The sequence below is a fragment of the Amphiprion ocellaris genome, chromosome 21, assembly GCF_022539595.1.
Source record: "Amphiprion ocellaris isolate individual 3 ecotype Okinawa chromosome 21, ASM2253959v1, whole genome shotgun sequence".
NCBI lineage: Eukaryota > Metazoa > Chordata > Actinopteri > Pomacentridae > Amphiprion > Amphiprion ocellaris.
This window is the reverse complement of record NC_072786.1, coordinates 18038846-18058871: the sequence shown is the minus strand read 5'-3', so window position 1 is coordinate 18058871 and position 20026 is coordinate 18038846. Positions and strand designations below refer to the sequence as shown.

The following is a 20026-nucleotide window of genomic DNA, read 5'->3' as shown; positions in this document are numbered from 1 at the left end:
AGAGACCATCCATTCCATTCACCTTTTCTGCGTCGCACAACGACACAGTGGGTGGAATCAAAGATCTCAAATTTGGACTCATCAGACCAAAGCACACATTTCCACTAGTTTAATGTCCATTCCTTGTTTCTTGGCCCAAACAAATCTCTTCTGCTTGTTGCTTTTCCTAATTAGTGGTTTCTTAACAGCTATTTGACCATAAAGGCCTGATTGGTCAGTCTCCTCTGAACAGCTGATGTGTCTGCTACTAGAACTCTGTGTGTCATTTATCTGGGCTCTAATCTGAAGTGCTGTTAACTTGCTATTTCTGAGGCTGGTGGCTCGGATGAACTTATCGTCTGCAGCAGAGAAGACTCATGGTCCTCATGTGAGCCAGCTTTGTCATAGCGCTTGATTTTTTTTGCGAGTGCACTTGGGGATACATTCAAAGTTTTTGCAATTTTTCAGACTGACTGATCTTCACTTCTTAAAGTAATGATGGACTGTTGTTTCTCTTTACTTAGCTGATTGATTCTTGCCATAATATGGATTCTAACAGTTGTCAAATAGGGCTGTCAACTGTGACCCAAACCTGACTTCTGCACAACACAAGTGATGGTCCCAACCCAATTAAGAAGGCAAGAAATTCCACAAATTAACAGTTGCCAAGGCACATCTGTGAAGTGAAAACCATTTCAGGTGACTACCTCATGAAGGTCATTGAGAGAAGGGCAAGGGTTTGCAAAGCTGTCATCAAAGCAAAGGGTGGCTACTATGAAGAATCTAAAATAGAAAACATATTTAGAGTTATTTTACAATTGTTTGCTTGCTGCATAATTCCATATATCTGGCCTCATAGTTTTGATGTCTTCAGTATGTATCTACAATGTAGAAAGTAGCAAAAATATAGAAAAAACACTGAATGAGAATGTGTTACCAAACTTTTGATGGGTAGTGTATATTTCATCTTTCCACATATATATCGTGCACACAACTGCTCTTGTTATGCTATATTGTTACACCAAATAACCCCAATTTCCTCAGCATAGCAATCGCAAAACACGGTTACATGTTTGTGGTTATTGCAAACATAATGTGTGCTATGCGCAAAGCACCACTGTTTAATGGTCGGACATGGTCAGACAGATGAGTGGGTCTAGCATTTTAGATAAAGAAGTTTAATTCTAGACAAACTGAAGTCTTTAAGAGCATCCTTTGGCTTTTGGAAGTTATGTTGTCTGATATGTGCTGTGAATGGCTGTGTCATTCTCATGCTCTGGTTCTGCTTTTAAATGATGTGAAAAAATGTAATTTCTCATTTTCTGCAGCCTCACAGCACATTGTGCCATTTAGAACCCCTGACACTATTCAGATAAAAACATTAGTAAAATATTGTTTTTTACAGTAATTGTTCTCCATCTCCTCTGTTTGATTCCGCTGTTGAATTACGTTTCTGTAAATAACAGTAACAGGCCTTTATGGCGGTGCTTTTTTTTAACCTCATGGGAGTCTTTTGTAATCAACACATGTAAAACATGTAAGCAGCATTCTGAGTTTGAACCACAAAGCCTGTGTGTGTTTGACTAGGAATAGCGTCAGAAAACCAGTGAATGACTGCACTAAAGAATTACAAGTCATTTCTATTTGCAGCAACATGTGTCGGTTCACCTTCAAGCGACACTCCTTGAGCAGCCCCTCCACAAACTTCCAGTTGGTCTGGGCGATGACGGCAGGGGAGAGGTCGGACAGTTTGGGCTGTCGCAGGTTCTTCCCTAGGCTGCGGGCATCCTGCATATACTTCTGAAGATCAGACAAAGCCAGTTAGTGAGCTTTTGAAAATATCAATGAAAATGACGACGCTTTTATAAGTTTTCTGCCAGTATTTGGACCTGTATTAATCCACATATTCTAAAAGTTAAGACATCAGTCCTCAGCACACACACACACACTCACACTGCTGCTATTTCAAAAATCTGAATTGTTCCTCTTTATCCACTAACCCATTATCCTAACCGTAACAACTTGTTGGAGTGATTATTATCTAAATTAATTATCATTGCACTGCATTGCATTGTGTGTATTATGACACAGACTTTTTTCATGTGAGAAGGACAGGATTTATGTGCGTCAAGAGGGAGAAGTATTACACAGGAGGGGACTGCTGCAAAGGTGTGTGATGGGGTGTGCTGGAAGGATAGTAGTGTTCCCCCTGCAGCTATAAGAGAGGTTTCACAACTTAAAAATAATGTGCCACAGATCAGAGTTTTTCTTTAAAAAAAAGACATCTGTCCTCTGCTTTTTAGATTTCACCTTTCAGCTCAGAGAAATTCCAAGGATCTGGTCATTCAAGCATTCATAAGAGTGACATTTTCCTTCCCAGGGAAGGGGAAATAAATATTGCCTCATTCCAAACAGTCTTGAGATGCTTGACATCTCTCCCTTTTGTGTGTGCATTGAAACATCTGTCCACACAACACTATTCCAGCATGTAGGGATGGTCTGCTATTGTCTGGAAAACTACTTGTGCTCTGTGCAACATGGAATTAGATTAGTGGCTGACTTGTTAAAAGAATCCATGTTTGATATACCAGCTGCTCTTTGACTATATTTTTACAAAGCTGCTGCTCAAACAAGTGTTTGCTGTAGTATTAAACTATCGTTGCCAAAGTAATTACTTGTGTCTCCTAGTCAGCCAAGACTGAAATCTTATAGAATACAATTTAAAACAAATCCACAACTGATGACTTGCAGAAGAAGTACTTGGTATGAACTGTAAGAAAGTTTAAAACTTTCAGTGAAGGGGACTCTGGCCAAGAGTGTAAAGTGTAAAGGTAAAGGTGGAGGTGGAGGTAGATGCAAAGTCTGTGAAAAGGATTCCAATACACAGGCAGCTCCTGCACATACCAGGCAGGATGCAGAGGCAGATTTTTTTGGCGGTTTGACAGGTGGAGGGGACGCATTGTCCCACTCCCAAAATGCCATGGAGTTCTGCAGGACCAGACAGCCCTCCACCTGCTGATGGAGGAAGAGCAGTACGACCCAACCACCAGGCACAGGACACACGAGCAGACAGGAGAGCACAGAAGCAAAAGAGAAGAATGGAAAAAAAAACAGAAGGCAGCATGCACATAAAGTCTTGAAATGAAACAAAGAAAGCTCAGAAAGAAACTGACATGAACTTAGCAACAGAACAAAAAGAAGAAGAGACAAAAAATAATAAAGACATGACATTGGTCAAGAACAAAGGAGATGAGGGGGCATTCAGAGGGCAGGGTACAGGATGACTGTCAGGAGGATGTCTACCTCTTTCAGGTCGTTATCGAGGTTCAGATGCTCTGTTTGTTGCTTGTGGCGATCTTTTTTGTGCTGAGCTGTAGCTGTCCTGTGAGACCACCTGCACACCAAACACCGTGTGATTAAAATACTTTCATGTTAAGATCCTAACCGCCTTAAAATTTATTTGATGTTCCTCTAAGTAGAAAAGAAAGCTTCTAAAACATTTCTTCTTCATGATCCATCAGTTAAATGCATCTTAAGGAACACTTCACCATTTGGAGAACAAAACATATTTGTAACCATGGAAGAGCAGAATAACTCACAGAAGACATTTGGTTTTACATCCTCCTTGGTTTGAGACAGTGGGAGATTTTAATAATGTGTAATGATATTATTATTAGCAGGTGGTTCATTAGATTTAAACTTTTACAAAAAAAGCAGAAATTTCTAATGTTCCCCTGGGTAAAGTAAATTGTACTGTGGTTGACAATTTATATTTAACACTTTGAAAAATTAAGAACTCAAAATTAGCTAATAACCAATAACTCACATTTGTACAGTTGCACCAGTTGTGCAAAATCTGGCAATACTGCTGTCAGTTCGTGTCCAATTAGTATACTGCACAGTATGTCATTCTAATAAGAATTTTCCTTGAATTTATGAGTGGGTGTGTCAAAACTACAGGATAGGGTTTCTTTTGTCAATGCAGCAAGCTTTTGCAGCTTTCTCTTTGAGCCACATATGAGGATTGATATCAGTCTAATCTGTGTGTGAACAACAGAGCTTGAGTCAGGAAGCTGTTGGCGTAGCTTAGCATAAAGACTGGAGCAGGGAGAAACAGCTAGTTTGGCCCTGTTCAAAGCTCAAAGCTACTCTGACCAGGGCTGCCTTAATAGTGACTTTGTAAAATGCTGGTGCTTACTTGTTATTGGTGGGTCCAGTGTTGAGCACATCAGCCTGTAGTTTTGGAAAGAACCCCTGCTCGTACTTGCCCTGACCAATCTTCATGTCTAGCAGGTGTGGGTGGATGGCTGTGTGGTCGATCTTCATCAGTCGCTGCTCCATGGCCTGAACTGAAGAGGATACAGAATAGATTCAGACAACATTGCAAAGAGGTTATAATTCAGTAGCAGTCATAGGGCCATGTTAGTTATTACAGAAAGAAAATGTAATATGCAGAGGGCATCTTTATATTTTGAAGAGGGTGGGCACCTTGAACAATAAAGCCTGACAAGCAGCTGTATTTTGCAAACAAGATTTTTTGGCAAAAACAAGTGCCCAACTTTATATATCTTGGCTGACTCACTTGTGTTAAGAAATCTTAACCCCAAATATTGTCAAAGATGAAGTCCTGCTATCGTTCTCAGCTGCTTGCCCACTCCTTAATTTGTCTGTACGATAACTGCCCTCTGGTGGTGTGTGTATGCAGGATAATACATCAAGGTCACTGAGTGTCTCTGTCAGTTTATAGTTTTTCTCAGTCGCTTCGGTACATTTCTCAGATCAGAATTGAAATTCTCAAAACTATTTGTTCAATCTTCACATCATTGTGTCACTTGTGCACATCAAAAAAGCAGTTTCTCATTTCTTTGAACAAGTTGCAAATGCTTTGGTACATCCATGCAAACGATTATGTACAATTCTCTGCTGTTTCCTACATTATCAATTGCTTATGTCATGTTGATCAAAATGTATTGTAATGGGTCTCTGTTGAATAGTCTCACCCCCACAACATGTAGGCATTAATTCATCACATAAGTCTTTACATGCAAAATGGTTGAACAAGTTGTCATAATATGTCAAGGATGTTTCTATACATTCCCATTAGACTTTTTTTTTCTAAATCTGTCCTGAATTGGTAAATTGGTCACAGGTGAATCTTGACTTTTTCTGACGAAGGGAAATGTGTGAAGGGTTAGAGTTTTTCTGAAATCGCTCAAAGATGCAGGAGAAGATATTCGTGATGTGGATGAGAACTTGTGTCCCAACAGACAGGAACATCAGGAGGTGTAGGAAGACTGCACTGTAATTCCTACAGCACTGTATGTACAGTTTTCCTTAAGGAGAATGTCCTATGTTCACATTTCTACTTCTGTTTTTTTTTCTGTGCTATGTAGTGCTGTTTTCCTTTCTGTATTGCAATGACATGGTCTGTCAACAAATTACAGTACAAACAGTCACAGCGTAAATGTGAATCTTGTCCAGTCTCTTGCCATAAATCTCCCACATACACTAAAGTGTACCTTACAATGTACAATAGCTGTTGAAGAAAATAGCCCACTTTTGGTACTAGTGTCACCCCATTCATTCCATTTCCCACGGTTATCTCCAAATCTATGTTTATTTGTTACTGTCTGTCTGTCCCTCCCCCCCTTTAATTTTTGGTGTCACACCTTTTCATTTGTATCTGTATGCCAGATCCTGTGATTGAATTGCTCTTTGTTCTTTTGTCTTACCGTCTGTTACTGACAACCAACTAGATGCAAATTAACCACTATTCACCCTTGTGTTTACATACGGCCCCCTCCTTACCCTTCTTTTATCAGGATGTCAGAGGGTGGCTCTGACATCCTTATAAAAGGGGTACTCTCAAAATGCTCTGGGTCGGCTTACCTTCATAGACTCATGCTCTGTGTTGGTAAGCCCACCGTATGCCAGAACACCAACAAACACCCCACTACATCAAACGTTGCAGAATTAAGAGTGAAATTTCTTCAACATTGTCATCAAAATTTTAGCCATAGTTTACATCAGAACATCCCTCCAGAGTACACTGTTATAATGACAACATGAGTAAGCAATTTGAGTGTCTTATCCACACACAATGGCACAAGGATTTGTCATTCTGATGGCACTGACATGTTCTTTGACACAGATATTTACTTTTGAGAGATGAACTAAGGATTTTGAGCATGAGACTGGCTTTGCATGTAATCCATGGTGTTTTGCTATTTGTACGAATTGTTTTGAGAAATGCACTTACTGTTTTGCAAATGTCGAGGATGATTCGAGAAATGTACCAAAGCAACTGAGAAAAACTGTAACAGAAATGAAGAACGTAATGATATCCTAAATTAATAAAGCAAGATTGAAGTTGCAATCAAACAAAACAATGTGTGTGATAACATGCACAAAAGTGCAATGAAAGAAAGGTGTAGCCAGGACAACCAATGCATGCATGTTAGCTGCAGTTTGTGAATGCAGCCAAAGAGACAACCATGAAAGCAAATGAAGAACAAGACTGGACACACACACACGCACACACGCACGCACGCACGCACGCACGCACACACACACACACACACTCCCTATCCCATAATACGCTGTAACATCTGTTCATTTTCCAAGAAGAGAAACCTGGCTGGACTTCAAAACATATTGTTTACATTATAAATCACAGCATGAGATATGCTGTCCTTTCATCTCTCTTAAGTTTCCGATTCATTCATTACTTCCTCATTCCCCCGAGAGACTCACATCTTTTCACCCGGTTACTTCATCTGTTTAAAAATCACACACAGCACCAACAGGAAACACACTACATCCTAATTTGATGTTTGTTAGAGTGACTCTGCTTGTTGTCAAACTGTCTGGGTCATGTTAATCTTGTTTTGCATCTGACTAAACTCCTCAGACAGAAGCTGCAGCATTAGTATGAGCTGTGGAGTGAGCAGTGAACTGAGGCATTGGAGCAAGTTGCCGCAGGGGCAAGCAGAGGGAAGGGCTGTATTGTATGACTAATTGGGTTCATACATGCACTATCGCCCCCAAATGAGCTCACCCTCGCCAATGAACATTGCTCGGCCCATTAGCAAGAAGTAGTGCAGGTCACAGACAGACATCATATGTACGAATACACACAAAAAGCAATAAAGAGTATGCAGGAAACTGATCTGGGTGAAATAATCTGAGATGAGATGAAAAGATCAAAAACAATCTCCTGTCTGGGTTGCAGTGCACAATGTATCCCAAAGGTAATTAACAGAGTCCCTGGTTCTGCCTTAATGTACTGCTCTCTTTCCTCATATTTCCTGTCTGTCTATACTGCGCTTTCTGAATAAAAGCAAAAAATGCTAAAAAAAAAAAAAACAAAAAAAAAACCTTAAAAACAAACTCCCGTGTCTGGGTTCAATTTGCATTAATAAACACTAACAAAAAAGTGACATTCCCAAAGAGAATTTATACCAACTCTTACCATTGTGCTATTTTTGTGAACAGTCTGAAGTCTGTTGGCCTTCAACAGTCTGAGTAAGCCCTGGGTCTGACCTCCTGCCTCACACAGCACATTCAGCACCAATTAAAAGCTTAATAAAGACAAACCCAAACAGCACTAACTGAGAAATTAAGAAAAAGACCTGACCAAACAGTTCTACAGTAACACAGTGTCAGAGAGCGTGTGCTTGTGTTTGTGTGTATGAGAGAGCGTGATGGAGTGTTTGCTGTGCTGGGATGCAGGGGAATGAGGAGTAGGCTTTTCTGGTCACTGAGGAGAGATGAGCTGTTTCCACATGATAAATGAGACAAGTAGGTAAGGAGGAATAGAAAGGAAGGCAAGGCAGTTGATCTTGAGTGTTTGTGTGCGTTTTTAAATTGCACAGTAAACCCTAACTGACCTCGGCTAATGGATGGATGGCACGCTCCGAAGGATAGAGAGACATGTGCCGCGTGCAGATTGTACCTCTCCAAACACTACTGCTTCAATTTTAATCCAATGTTAATGTTTCCAAAAAAATGAATCATACAAATGTGTGCACGTGCCTCTCCCTGTGAAGCTTACCACACTCCTTAAGGATGGAGCATTTCTGATAGCTAGAGGATCGGAGGCTGGGAACACGGACATTGTAGAGGCGGGCCTTGTCAATGCGAGCGTCAAAGACGCGGAGCAGAGGTTCCTTCTCCTCCCACTGGGACATGATCTTGTTGTCAATGAAGGTGGCAAACATCTGCGTCTCAATAAAGTGGGACAGGAAAGGAAGGTAGGGCTCTGGCTGGTCTGACAGGAATGAAGCCTTGAGGTAGAAAAACAAGTGTTCTGGTAAATTTGAAATTCTATTCTATTGACAACAGCCAGATGTATTTTCAATACTCTGTAGTAGATTGTGTTTCACAATTGTCATTCACGCCATATATTGTGCAAATACTATCAATTACCATCCCTACACATCTCTGAATACAGGTTATAATTAACCTTGCAGGAACACAATATTAAAGCTGAGTTTGTTTTCTAGTGTTACACGCACAATCTAATAACTATTCACATGATCATTTTCCAATTCTACTTGTTAACTCTGAGCATTAGGAAATTTATAGTTAGACTATAAAGACACTGCACACGGTGTATTTGTGTGTGATTGATTTTTTTCCTCCCTGTTTCGCTTTCTATAGTTTCCTTATTTTTTATTATTCTCTTCCATATTCCTAGGGTGACATCAACAGCTGAAAACAAATTCCTTGTATGTTGTGTACGTACTTTGCAATTAAAGCTGATTCAGATTGTTTCACCTTGTCAAAGTTGTGCATTTGCTCTCTGTTGGTGAGCCAGGACTCCAGATCAGGGGCACTCTGGATGACAAAGGCTTCGTAGTCTGCAAACATGGTGGTGAAGCGGCTGGCGAACACCTCCCTCAGCTGAACATTTAGCTTGGCATTCCTTAGCTCCTCCTCTTCGGCAGCTGTCCGGCCCCTTTGCTCTTCAGTGTCCTGAGGTTTGACTCCAGCCCTGAGGGCCTCCACGCGGGCCACAGTCACCCCTGTGCGTTTAGTCAGCGCCTGCAGTCTTTCCAGTGTAGCGTTTCCCTGTAGCAGCTCTAATACGGTCAGCTCCTCTCCTGCCAGGTTGCCATTACGCCCGTCATCCTCCAGCTGACGGAAAGCGGTGGTCTTGCGCTCCCTACCCGGGGTAGATGGGGTGCTGCTGGGACTGGAGCGGGTTCGAGGTGGGGCCCCTGTGTTGTCAGTTATGCCAAAGCTCAACAGCACCTCGCGGAGCTCCTGAATAAACTCAGACTTGTTGGGGAACCATGGGAAGTCCTCTGGAAGCTCGATGTAGTGGTTGTCAATGTCTACAAAACACAGGTTGGCCTGGGGAAAGGAAAGGTATTAAGATTACAAAACAGAGCTTTAAAGACAAAACATTTCTAGCATTGACATTACTATGAAGCACATTTCCCACATAACAAAAGTATCCTCTGTGAGCTGTTGACAGCATAAGCAGCGAGCTGGGGCAGATATTATCAGGAGGCATACTGAGGACAGATTGGTTTTAGGTGGTTTGATGGAGATTGGGAGATGTAGAGTACAGAGAATGTAGGCCAGTTGTCAGACCTGCTGCTGCAGGCTCTGTATAGGGCTCCTCCTTCCCCCTCCCTTCTGTTTTCCTTTTTAGGTGTGCTTGGCATAGAGGCTGTGGCGGCAGGTGGACTGGAGCCAATCAGCATTCTACTCCTCTACAATATAACCAGACGCCACTTATCACTCGATGCCGGATCTTTGAATGATACTAGTCAGTCTTTGACTCATTCTGTCCAGCCTCTGTTGCCTGAAGAACCTCTGTAACCTGTGTTTCTGTTTCTCCTAGTCTGGACTGCCACCTGTTCGAGTACAATCCATTCCTGTCCTCCTGGTACTCACAATCCGCCAATCTGCCACCCTCAACTCCCAAACCAAGTTTCCCTCCTGGATGCTCACCTGGTTCATCTATCCACCTCTGATGACTTCCTTCTCTTGCACGCCTGCCATCGCAGCCTCTGACCATCAGCCACAAGCCCCATCCTTCTCCAAACCATTCTTCCCTCGTGGACATTCCCTTTTCCCACCAGTCTTTCCCTGCCTAGTGCCTTCAGCTAAGTCACAGTCCGTGCATGTTCAGACTAGTGCTATTTTGTATTATAGTTTCTGTAAATATCATTCGAGTTTCTCGGTGAGTGTAGTCACTCTTTAGTCGTTTTGCTTGGTACGCCAGCTTCGCTTGTAGTTTGTTTTCTAGTCCAGGTTAGTATAGTTGTCCCAGTAGTTACTGGTTGTTTTCTCTGTGAGTATAGTCACTCTTTAGTATTTCTGCTTGGTACGCCAGCTTTGTTTATAGTTCTCCCTCTGCTTCAGGTTAGTCTAGTTCTCCTAGTTGATCATTGGTTGTTTCCTGTGTTTCTCGATGAGTGTAGTTACTCATTAGTATTTTCATCTAGTACGCCAGTTTTGTAGAATAGTTTCTTTGATTAGCGGAGGTTATTATTATCCCCAGAGTTCTCTAGTTGGGTTTCTGAATATTTCGGTGAGTGTAGTCACTCCTTCGTTGTAGCGTATCTGATTTCTAGCTTTGTTATTCCTGTTTCAGAGTTCATATTTAGAATTATCCTGAGTTATTTTGTCTTCCCTGCCCAGGTGATACCTGCTGTGGGTTAGTTCCTTGTTTCTAAATATGTTGTTTTGTCCGCCAGCCTCTAGAGGCAATATTAGGTTACTCTTACTGGTTTACTTCCATAGTTGATTCACTTCCAGTAGAGTCATCCGGTTCCAGCCTATAAATATTTTCCTTGTCAATAAACAGCTTATTCTGTACCTACCTGTCTCCATCTCTTTCCTGTGCCTTAGCCTCCCAGAAATCGTAACACCAGTATGTGATAACAGCATATTCTCAGAGATCAACCTAAGCTTCTATAGGATAGCTTCTATAAGATAGCAGTACAGAAGGGCATCCCCTTGGTTAAGAGATTTTTTTTTTTTTTAAAAAAAGCTTGCTGGATGAACTCAAATTCTGCAAACATTTCTCCCTCTAGAAAGACTGACCTAGTTTGGATTTAAAGACCATTAGCAATACTTTTATATATTCAGGCAAAGAGCTGGAAGAGAAAAATAAGAAAATATCCTGATAACAGTGTGACGTTGTTTGCATGAGCCAGTCATACAAACATCATTACAAATCAGGTAAAGAACAGAAACTTTGTATGAAAGAAGAGTTAAAAAAGACAAACCCTGTCTGGCATTAATTCTCCAGCTACATCCATATTTCCCCCTTTATCATCATTGTCTCTCTGTTTAACTTTAAAGGGATAGTTCGGGATTTTTGACATGAATCTCTATGGCATCCCTATCATTAGTAACGTACACTCTCACTGTCTTACCCCCGACAGTGTCCCGTGAGCCGAGTTCTGGTCACTTGGCACTACTTCCTGTCCCGTCGTATCAATGCGCGCTGTCCTCCAGCTGACTGCTGCGTACATATGTTGATATCAACAACGCTAACGAGCAGGCTAAGTTTGAGAGCGGTAGACCGACACGTTTATCAGCTTAGTTACAAGTTAGAAACCAAACATTTTTACATATTATATGATAAATGGGGCGGACTTGTGACTACCCAGGCTGCAGCAATAAAGATGTGCCTGGATCTTGTCACGGATTTCATCGCTTTCCAGTGATGGACGTAGCTCTGAGGGAACTCAGACATGGTAGTCTATCGTTCTGATCGCCCTGAGTAATAAACAAAGTGAAACAGGTAGCCGCGGGGTGGGCTTACGGCAGCGCGCATTGATACGACGGGACAGGAAGTAGTGCCAAGTGATTACGTGGTGTGACTTTTTCGTGGAAATGGGTTTTGTGATGCAAATAAATCACTCTTTTGAACACATGCTGTTTTTAGAAGAAATACGTTTTATTTAAGTGACCCTGGAAACCTGCCGGACTACTTTCGCCGCGACCAGAACCGGACCAGAACTCGGCTCACGGGACACTGTCGGGGGTAAGACAGTGAGAGTGTACGTTACTAATGATAGGGATGCCATAGAGATTCATGTCAAAAATCCCGAACTATCCCTTTCAGCCATTCTTTCGTCATGAGCCCATTTCTAAGTCAACACTACTTTAAAGGATCATTTAGAAACATAGAGATTCTCCAATCCTTTAAGGCGGGTTTTCCTGGGTGGGGGGAATAGGCTGCGGTGGCTTGTGTGCGCTCTGTAGCAGCATCCTGTCCTGGCTGGGATAATTAGCATTCATATGGAATGTGCCGGATTAATGAGCACTGGGAATCGTGTGGGATGTAAGCAAAGCCGGAAGCTGGCTAGCCTGGATGTTCCGCTTTGTCAGGGCCTTATCTCGCCTTAACACATGAATACACACATTCATATTAACTGAACACTAAACACTGGTTTAGAACCATCATTCACCTTCTGACTGTCTGACTGGGGCTGAAATAAAAAGGCAGGAAGAATGGAGTCACAAAGACAGTCCACTTCTGATCCACTTTGCCTTGAGCTGAATTTGTACATGAATGCAGGTAATTCACTTTACAACAGACCGTTTTCACAGCATACATTCAGCTGGCAGGAAAAGCCAAGGTGTTACTAATGTCATTAAAAATGGCTGCATTCCATTCAGCTGAGTAGACTTCAAAGTTGTGCTACTATACATGCTGGCTTATTATCATGGCTTACTGGGACACTTGATGGAATAGAGCAATCAATAGTGAAATTGATTTCCTGTGCTCTTTTTCTCCTTTGACAAGTCAAAATGTCTGCGTGGAAAAGGTCTGATGGATTTGTGTGTGTGTGTGTGTGTGTGTGTGTGTGTGTGTGTGTGTGTGTGTGTGTGTGTGTGTGTGCATGTGTGAGGCTAGACAAGGTACACAATGTCATTTAGAACAGACAGGTGTTCTTTGTAATTTCCTGTTGTCTGAACAGGAGCTTAGTAGTCTGCCTAATGTGTGTGCATGTGTTAGTGTTGGTGTTATTGTTCACTTTTAGCCTTGGACAACGTATTGTCAGCAGTCCTGGCTGCAAAATGCTATGTATTTTATGATTCTTGTAGGAGTCTTCTATTGTACTTTGTACACTCACCGACCCTTATCAGAGTCTAAACCTGATCCCAACTTCATTCACAAGCATTATACTCTGAGCAAAGAGTCCTAATGTAAAAATCCAAATCAACTCAAAGGCTTTTCACAATTGCATTTCTTTGAGCCTTGGCTAATCCAAACCCCAAGTCAAGCTAAAATTCTTATTTCACACTTGTAGTAAGTGTTACATTGAGGCCCAGAATTCAATTTTTAAACCACAGTACCTGCAAGGATCAAAACAGGACTCAGGTCATTTATTCAAGTAAATGTACCAATACAATATTCTAAAAGTAGTACTGAAGTAAAAGTCCACATGTATTATTACAAAAATGCTCTGCATGAAAATGGAGAACTTGCAGTCATGAGTCATGGAATAATCTTTAAGTTGTATTTTACTGAATCATTTTGGCTAAACAGAAAGAAATGCTGCTCTAGACCGTGCAGTATGTCAAAACTGTACTTAAGCACAGCACTTGACGAAGTCTACTTCATTACTTGTCAACCTTTATTGTCAATCCAACTGAACACCTATGAGGCATGTTGAGCAGCTCTCTATATCACCATTATCAAAACACTAAATGAGGAAACATCTTTTAGAAGAACACTGGTCATCACTTTGGTAAAGTTCCAAACACTAAGAATAGGTATGATGAGGGGAACAAAAGCTTTTCTGGAGGCATTTGTTGAAAAAACATCTTACTAACAGTGCTTTTAAATTTGATTTGCTACTCATTTGTAAATTTTGATTTTACAACCAGAGTTTCAGAGTCATACCCATTATTAAAACTCACTAGCGAGGAATGAACCAATGCCTGTTGGACTAATTTTGAGAAGTTAGGGGTTAAGAATTGTTTTTCCAAGATTGAAATGAGATCTTCAGTGACGTTTGTAAGGATCATAGTTTTCACTGATATTAAAAACGGTGTAGATTTTGTCTTGCTAAACACACATTTTTAACTGTACACAGTCTGGTACTGTACCTCCTGAGGAAGCTCAAGTTTGGACCGGTCAGTGCCTTCTTTGGACTGCAGGCCCATCAGGTAGGGGACAGGAGCATCCAGGAAGTGAAGGAGGGAGGCTGGCAGGATTGGAACATAAACATGCTGCCACTGGAAGGGAAACAGCAAGGTGGTGATGCTCTCTGCCACAGTCATCAACCGCTGGTAGTCTAAGACATACACAAAGAATCATGATTATATGAGGAATGAGCCAAAAGTGGCAATCTGCAAGTCATCCAGTTTCATTTATTGCATATCTGACAAAAACTGGAGGGAAAAAACACAGAGGAAGTCTTTTAAAGTTCAAAATGTTTTATGTCTTTGACACCTCAGTTATATCAGTCTGGTTTAACTAAAAAGAAACAGTTGAGAAGGTCACTCAGTTACATTAGTGACTGATTTTGAATAAACAGTCAAGTACGAATGAATTTTAAAGGTAGCTCTGGGATACACGATAATGGTGCTAAATGTATGCTGAGCTGTACCATCCTATACGATCAATATTCTAATAATCTGAGATATTGGATTTCTGAACATGTCGCCTAGTGCTAGACTGTGGCTGCATAGATGTGCTTTTACAAGCTTTTGGACAAAAATGGAGCTCTGTTGCATAGGGTAGTAATAATACCAACAATAATAACAACCTCTCATGCCTACTCTTGAAATTAAGGGCTAAATTGCATTTAATGAAACTGTGTTTTGCAATATCACTGTCAATACAGGAATGATTTCATTCTACCAATAAAGTAAGAAAGAGAAGGAATGATATATTCAGATTATTACACAAAGTTGCTAGCTGTTGCCCTCATCTATATAAGGATGACTTTACTGTAATAAACTTGACTGAACTGATCAGAGGGAGTGGGGGAGACAGAATAAGAGACTTATGAAAGACATAAGTACATATAGTGAGAGTATAGATGTGCAGGAATGACTTAATCAAGTGATTCAAATTGAATCTGAGAGTAACTTTGAGTTGAAAGCCAGAGGAGTTGCATTCTGATAAATTCTTTTCAATCACGTTTTCATGTGTGTGTATGTCTGAGAGTATTCCCTCTCCTAAGGCCAGTGGTTGCAAGCTGGCTTTAGTATTGCGACAAGCAGCAGTTTCATCAGATGATATTATGATGGTCACAGCGGAAAGCCTGCAGAACCTCAAGGAAAAGGAAAAAAAGAAAGAAAAAAAATAATAAAACATGAACGAGTGATACCAGTTTATTCAATCAGCCACTCGCTGAGTGTGTGCTCCCCTTTTGTCATTTCCTTTCATTCTGTCTAGTACAATGGTCATCATCTGTGTGTACACTTTTACTAAAGATGCATTATATATATGTATGTATATACATACATATACAAACACACACACTATATATATATATATATTTTTCTTTTACTACTTTTGTGGGATATTGGTGCATAAAATGCTCTCATTATACTTAAGAATGATTTTATTATGCCTTATTTTAGAATAGTTTTAGGATGCCTCAAGAATCGCATATTATCTGCCTTTGATTGCTTAACAATGTGCCTTTTTGATATACAGACACTTCATACTTTGACATTTAGTACAAGCACAGTCTGATAGTACTGACGTCTGCAAAACGACACTGACAGTTAGCGGATAGAGACGAATGATTGGTTGAATTCTGGATGTTGTGCAGATTAGACTTGTATTGCAGGAAACAGAAGAGGACCTGATGCCAAGGGAGTGCATCATCAGATACTACAGAGGAGAGGACCTGGAACCCGCACTACGTGTCAAGACAACGTGACCTAGATAGTATGCAACTCTGTTAGATTATAAAAACACTGGGTCAGGGAGAAGTAGGCAGTCTGATTCTGCTTGAACTGACTGAACACTTGTTGTCTGTTAGGGAAAGGCATTCAGACCCAGAGCTCTGTATTGCACATTCAATCTTGGTGTAATAAAGACTCTTTTGACCTGAATTGAACTATCCTGACTACTCTATTAAAAGAATTGGAGGAAACAGCCTGACCCATAGATCTTTATTTTTGTCTATTAATTGTAGGATAGGCTGATTTCCAACACTTTCTACATTGCAGATACATACTGAAGACATCAAAACTATGAGGCCAGATATATGGAATTATGTTGCAAAGAAACAATTGTAGAATAACTCTACATATGTTTTATAGTTCAGATTCCTCAAAGTAGCCACCCTTTGCTTTGATGACAGCTAACCCTTGCCCTTCTCTCAATGGGCTTCATGAGGTAGTCACCTGAAATGATTTCCAGTTCACAGATGTGCCTTGTCACCCGTTAATTTGTGGAATTTCTTGCCTTCTTAATGGGGTTGGGACCATCAGTTGTGTTGTGCAGAAGTCAGGTTCGGTACACAGTTGACAGCCCTATTTGACAACTGTTTGAGTCCACATTATGACAAGAACCAACCAGCTAAGTAAAGAGAAATGACAGTCTATCATTACTTTAAGAACTGAAGATCAGTCAGTCTGAAAAATTGCAAAAATTTTAAATGTATCCCCAAGTGCACTCGCAAAAACCATCAAGCGCTATGATGAAACTGGCTCACATGAGGACCGCCCCAGGAAAGGAAGACTGAGAGTCTTCTCTGCTGCTGAGGATAAGTTCATCTGAGTCACCAGCCTCAGAAATCGCAAGTTAACAGCACCTCAGATTAGAGCCCAGATAAATGACAGAGTTCTAGTAGCAGACACATCTCAAACTGCTCAGAGGACACTGCGCAAATCAGGCCTTTATTGTCAAATAGCTGCTAATAAACCACTACTAAGGAAAAGCAACATGCAGAAGAGATTTGTTTGGGCCAAGAAACACAAGGAATGGACATTAGACTATTTGGCTCCACTCGCCGTGTTTTTTTGCAATGCAGAAACGGTGAACTCTCTACTTGCATGGTTCCCATCGTGAAGCATGGAAGAGGAGGTGTGATGGCGTGGGGCTGCTTTGCTGGTGACACTGTTGGGGATTTATTCAAAATTGAAGAAACACTGAACCAGCATGACTACCACAGCATCCTGCAGCGACATGCCATCCCATCTGGTTTGTGTTTAGTTGGACCATCATTTATTTTTCAGCAGTACAATGACACCAAATACACCTCCACGCTGTGTAAGAGCTATTTGACCATGAAGGAGAGTGATGGAGTGCTTTGTCAGATGACCTGGCCTCCACAGTCACCTGGCCTAAACCCAACTGAGATGGTTTGGGATGAGATGGACTGCAGAGTGAAGGCAAAATGGCCAACAAGTGCTCAGCTTCTCCGGGAAGTGCCTACAGTGATGGCTTTAGTGAGAATCTACAATGTAGTCATGAAAATAAAGAAAAAACATTAAATGAGAAGGTGTGTCCAAACTCTTGATTGGTAGTGTATACTGTATATACTAAATTAGCACGACTGCATGAGAATAATTGCAATAACTTGGTGATTCCCTAAATATTAAAATTTTGCCTGTTGCCATACCCAGCCATAGTTTTGTCTTAAAATTACTTGGCAAATATCTGCATGCAAAACTCTACACAACGATGACAACCAAATATTACGTCTGTTAAGCATTAGTATGCTAACATTATCACTATGAGCATGTTAGCATTTAGCTCTGAGTACTCTATATGTAATGCATCAGTTCTATGTGTTCTATGATAATTGCATGGTCCCTGATCAAACAAATGAATAAAATAAAAAAATTAAAACTGCAGCACAGCCTCAGAGCATGTAACTGCTGGAGCAGTACAGCTGTTAGCTTTGTTACTGAAACTTGATTAAGATGGCTTTCTATACAACAAATTCAAGGTTTTCTGAGTTCCTGTTTCCTTCTATACTTTTCTTTTTCTGTAGTTAGCTATCTTTCCATCTCAGTGTTTCATTTGTACCACGAGACTTGACATCGACACCACACTGACAGAGGAGAGGCCAGTCAGAGATCCAAACAGGGGGCGTGTAGGTGAATGTCTGTATTTGCTTTGTATCTATCAAGTCTGAACAAGTTCAAAGTTTCTCCTAAACATGACTTTCTGTGGGAACTGCAGTGAAGAAGTTTGATTGACACTTCAGTTTCTTCTACATGTTACAGCATATTCCGTCCTACCTGTTTCCCTTCATGCTCACATCACAACAGGATAAGTATAGTCACAGCATTTCAGCCAGCTTCATTAACACTTCATAAAACACTGTTTTAATCTGACATATCATGAAAAGTGCTTCTCCTAAGTGATATTCTGTTACACTTCATTAATATCGCTCTTTTCCCTTTCCTCACAGACACACATGAAACTCACACAGAGAGGCCTCGTGGAAAATCGAGAAGATGAAGAGGAAAGAAATTTAACAGTGACTGATTTTATTTTCTCCTCGTGCTGCACTGAGTTGAACTAATTTATCATTTTTGTTAGAGAGAAAAAATTGTCATAGATGCTCCTTTCAAAAGGGGCAATTCATCTTTGACAACACTGACTACGTTACAAAAAAACTCCTTTTGAAACATGACAAGTACAAGCACCTGTGATAGGTGCATAAACAAGTGATCATGTGAAAAGAAACAAATCTGATATGGAAAAGCACAGCACTGCAGAAAGCCCCAGCAGAGGTAGGGCTAAGGGATGCTTCTTGTTTGTGATGCTGTTATGTGCTTAAGAAAACAGGATGGGACACATCGAGTCATTGTGAAACTGTAACAGTGCATCAGTGACTGATAACAACCTGCAGCTTAGTCTCACAGGGGAAGAACTGAGCAAATTTGTGGTAAACAGCTGACATTATTTGATCTATAACTGCAGCATGATAATGTTACTGCTAGTAAGGTAAAATCACAAAGAAATTAAAGCTACTTAAGAGAAGCATCTCATCCCAAGACAAATTAAGGAAACAAACCAAAAAAATCACCACTACTGTGTAAAAAACCTTGGTCAATACTAGTCAACTGGACTGATAAAACACACACTTCAAATGACAAACTATATACACTGAACAGCCAAAAAATGCATTAAATCAAACAGAGCCCTCCCATGGGGAAAGTGAGTATATTACAGAGGTAAGATGTCATTTGAGTGTTGTGTCTGTTGTTTGAAGGTCAAGACAGGTTATGACAATTTAACATGATAAAGAAATTTCCTTAAAGTGTTGATTTACACACTCTTGAAGAATGATTATCACTGGGGAAACTCAGTAGGTTGCTTCAACAGCCTTTACTTGTCTGTGAAGTTGCTACCATCCAGCAACTGTTACACTTGTGTTTATGCTTGTGCTTTCTTTACAACCTTGTCATGGCATGTGTTTCCAATGAGTCACACAGCTTCTAATTTTCTATGATGAAATGACTCGTGACTTGGGCCTTTATCACAAAAAAACAATCATACATTTTGGTTCTTTCATTAATTTATTATAGGACCACTGGAAATATGACTATATCTGCTGGGTCAAAAATATACATACAGTAACTTGAAATAAAAGCTTTGGTGATGTAGAAAGTTGCGTTAAAAATTAGTTTTAAGTGGCATGACCTCTTAACTTTTTGTGATTACAACTGACAGCTGCTGACTTCTCTGAGCCAATTTAAATAGGGCCCATTTAATACACTTACTGGACTCTGGCACAAACATGATTGTCATGAACTATAAGCCATAATTATCATATATTAAAAGTTTCACTTTTTGTGTAACAGTGTGAGAATATATTAAAGTTTGACTCTTAAATAACTTATGGAAAATGTCACGGTATTTCACAATGTTCACAGTTTTTTTGAGCAGCACTTGTATATACAAGTCACAGAGGGAACTAATATTAGTTCCCTCTGCCAAGGTGACACACCTGCCAGAAATGTAAGTTACCTACACTCATTACCAAATATTTAATGCAGTGAAATGTCCCACCCCTATCCCCTGCTATGCCCAATAAGTGGAGGGAACACTCGCCCATCACTATCTTCCTTACCTGTCACAGCCAGTAAG

The 20026-nt window shown here is 40.6% G+C and overlaps 1 protein-coding gene across 11 annotated transcripts in view; it reads right to left on the bottom strand.

Annotated features, from left to right (window-relative positions):
- dennd5b (DENN/MADD domain containing 5B) overlaps positions 1-20026 on the bottom strand; it is a 125846-nt gene that overhangs the window by 23318 nt on the left and 82502 nt on the right. For 6 of the 11 annotated variants that reach the window (XR_008600193.1, XM_055006433.1, XM_035946366.2 and 3 more), the window contains 7 exons: positions 14065-14252; positions 8758-9336; positions 8033-8264; positions 4178-4328; positions 3283-3373; positions 2884-2994; positions 1648-1776 (listed from right to left, as the gene is read on the bottom strand). Coding sequence is in view for 10 of the 11 variants with exons in the window: in XM_055006433.1 (XP_054862408.1) it covers positions 1648-1776; positions 2884-2994; positions 3283-3373; positions 4178-4328; positions 8033-8264; positions 8758-9336; positions 14065-14252 (1481 nt within the window). In the remaining variant the exon portion in view is untranslated. Of the gene's footprint in view, positions 1-1647; positions 1780-2883; positions 2995-3282; positions 3374-4177; positions 4329-8032; positions 8265-8757; positions 9337-14064; positions 14253-20026 lie in introns of all 11 variants that reach the window. The other 5 variants (XM_023266087.3, XM_023266088.3, XM_023266089.3 and 2 more) reach the window with 2 other exon arrangements.